This window comes from Pterocles gutturalis, unplaced genomic scaffold (assembly GCF_000699245.1).
Source record: "Pterocles gutturalis isolate BGI_N339 unplaced genomic scaffold, ASM69924v1 scaffold2513, whole genome shotgun sequence".
NCBI classification, from domain to species: Eukaryota; Metazoa; Chordata; class Aves; order Pterocliformes; family Pteroclidae; genus Pterocles; species Pterocles gutturalis.
In genome coordinates this window covers 1-301 of record NW_010122675.1, presented here as the reverse complement: position 1 = coordinate 301, position 301 = coordinate 1, and the positions used below count along the sequence as shown (strand labels likewise).

At 60.1% G+C, this 301-nt stretch overlaps 1 protein-coding gene across 1 annotated transcript in view; it reads right to left on the bottom strand.

Annotated features, from left to right (window-relative positions):
- The window catches only part of RERE (arginine-glutamic acid dipeptide (RE) repeats), a gene marked incomplete at its 5' end in the record, with an annotated part of 6,937 nt that extends 6,644 nt beyond the window's left edge, over positions 1-293 (bottom strand). Inside the window, 1 exon segment of the mRNA XM_010077572.1 lies at positions 1-293. This exon segment is cut by the window's left edge and continues 300 nt beyond it. Coding sequence (XP_010075874.1) covers positions 1-293 — 293 coding nt within the window.
- Between the last annotated feature and the right edge of the window lie 8 nt (positions 294-301).

Sequence of the window (301 nt, the reverse complement as noted above, 5' to 3'; positions counted from 1 at the left end):
GACACCTGGTGGGGTCATGGGGGGGGTTGAGTTGCAGGCGGGGGAAGGCTCTGACTCTGCGTCAGTACGGGAGGCTGGGCTTGCGAGGACTGCAGCGGTTGGCTTTGAGGCATCAGCTGCAAAGGAGGAGGATGCGCAGACGGAGGATGGTGAGTTGAGAGGGAGCTCAGAGGTTTTAAAGCAGGTGGTGGAGGCAAGTTGGAGTTCATTGAGAACGGAGAAGGGCCAGAGAGATGAGGAGGATGCTTGTGGGATGGAGCAGTGGGGAGCTGGGGGATGGGGGTAGTGGGGGGAGGTTTGA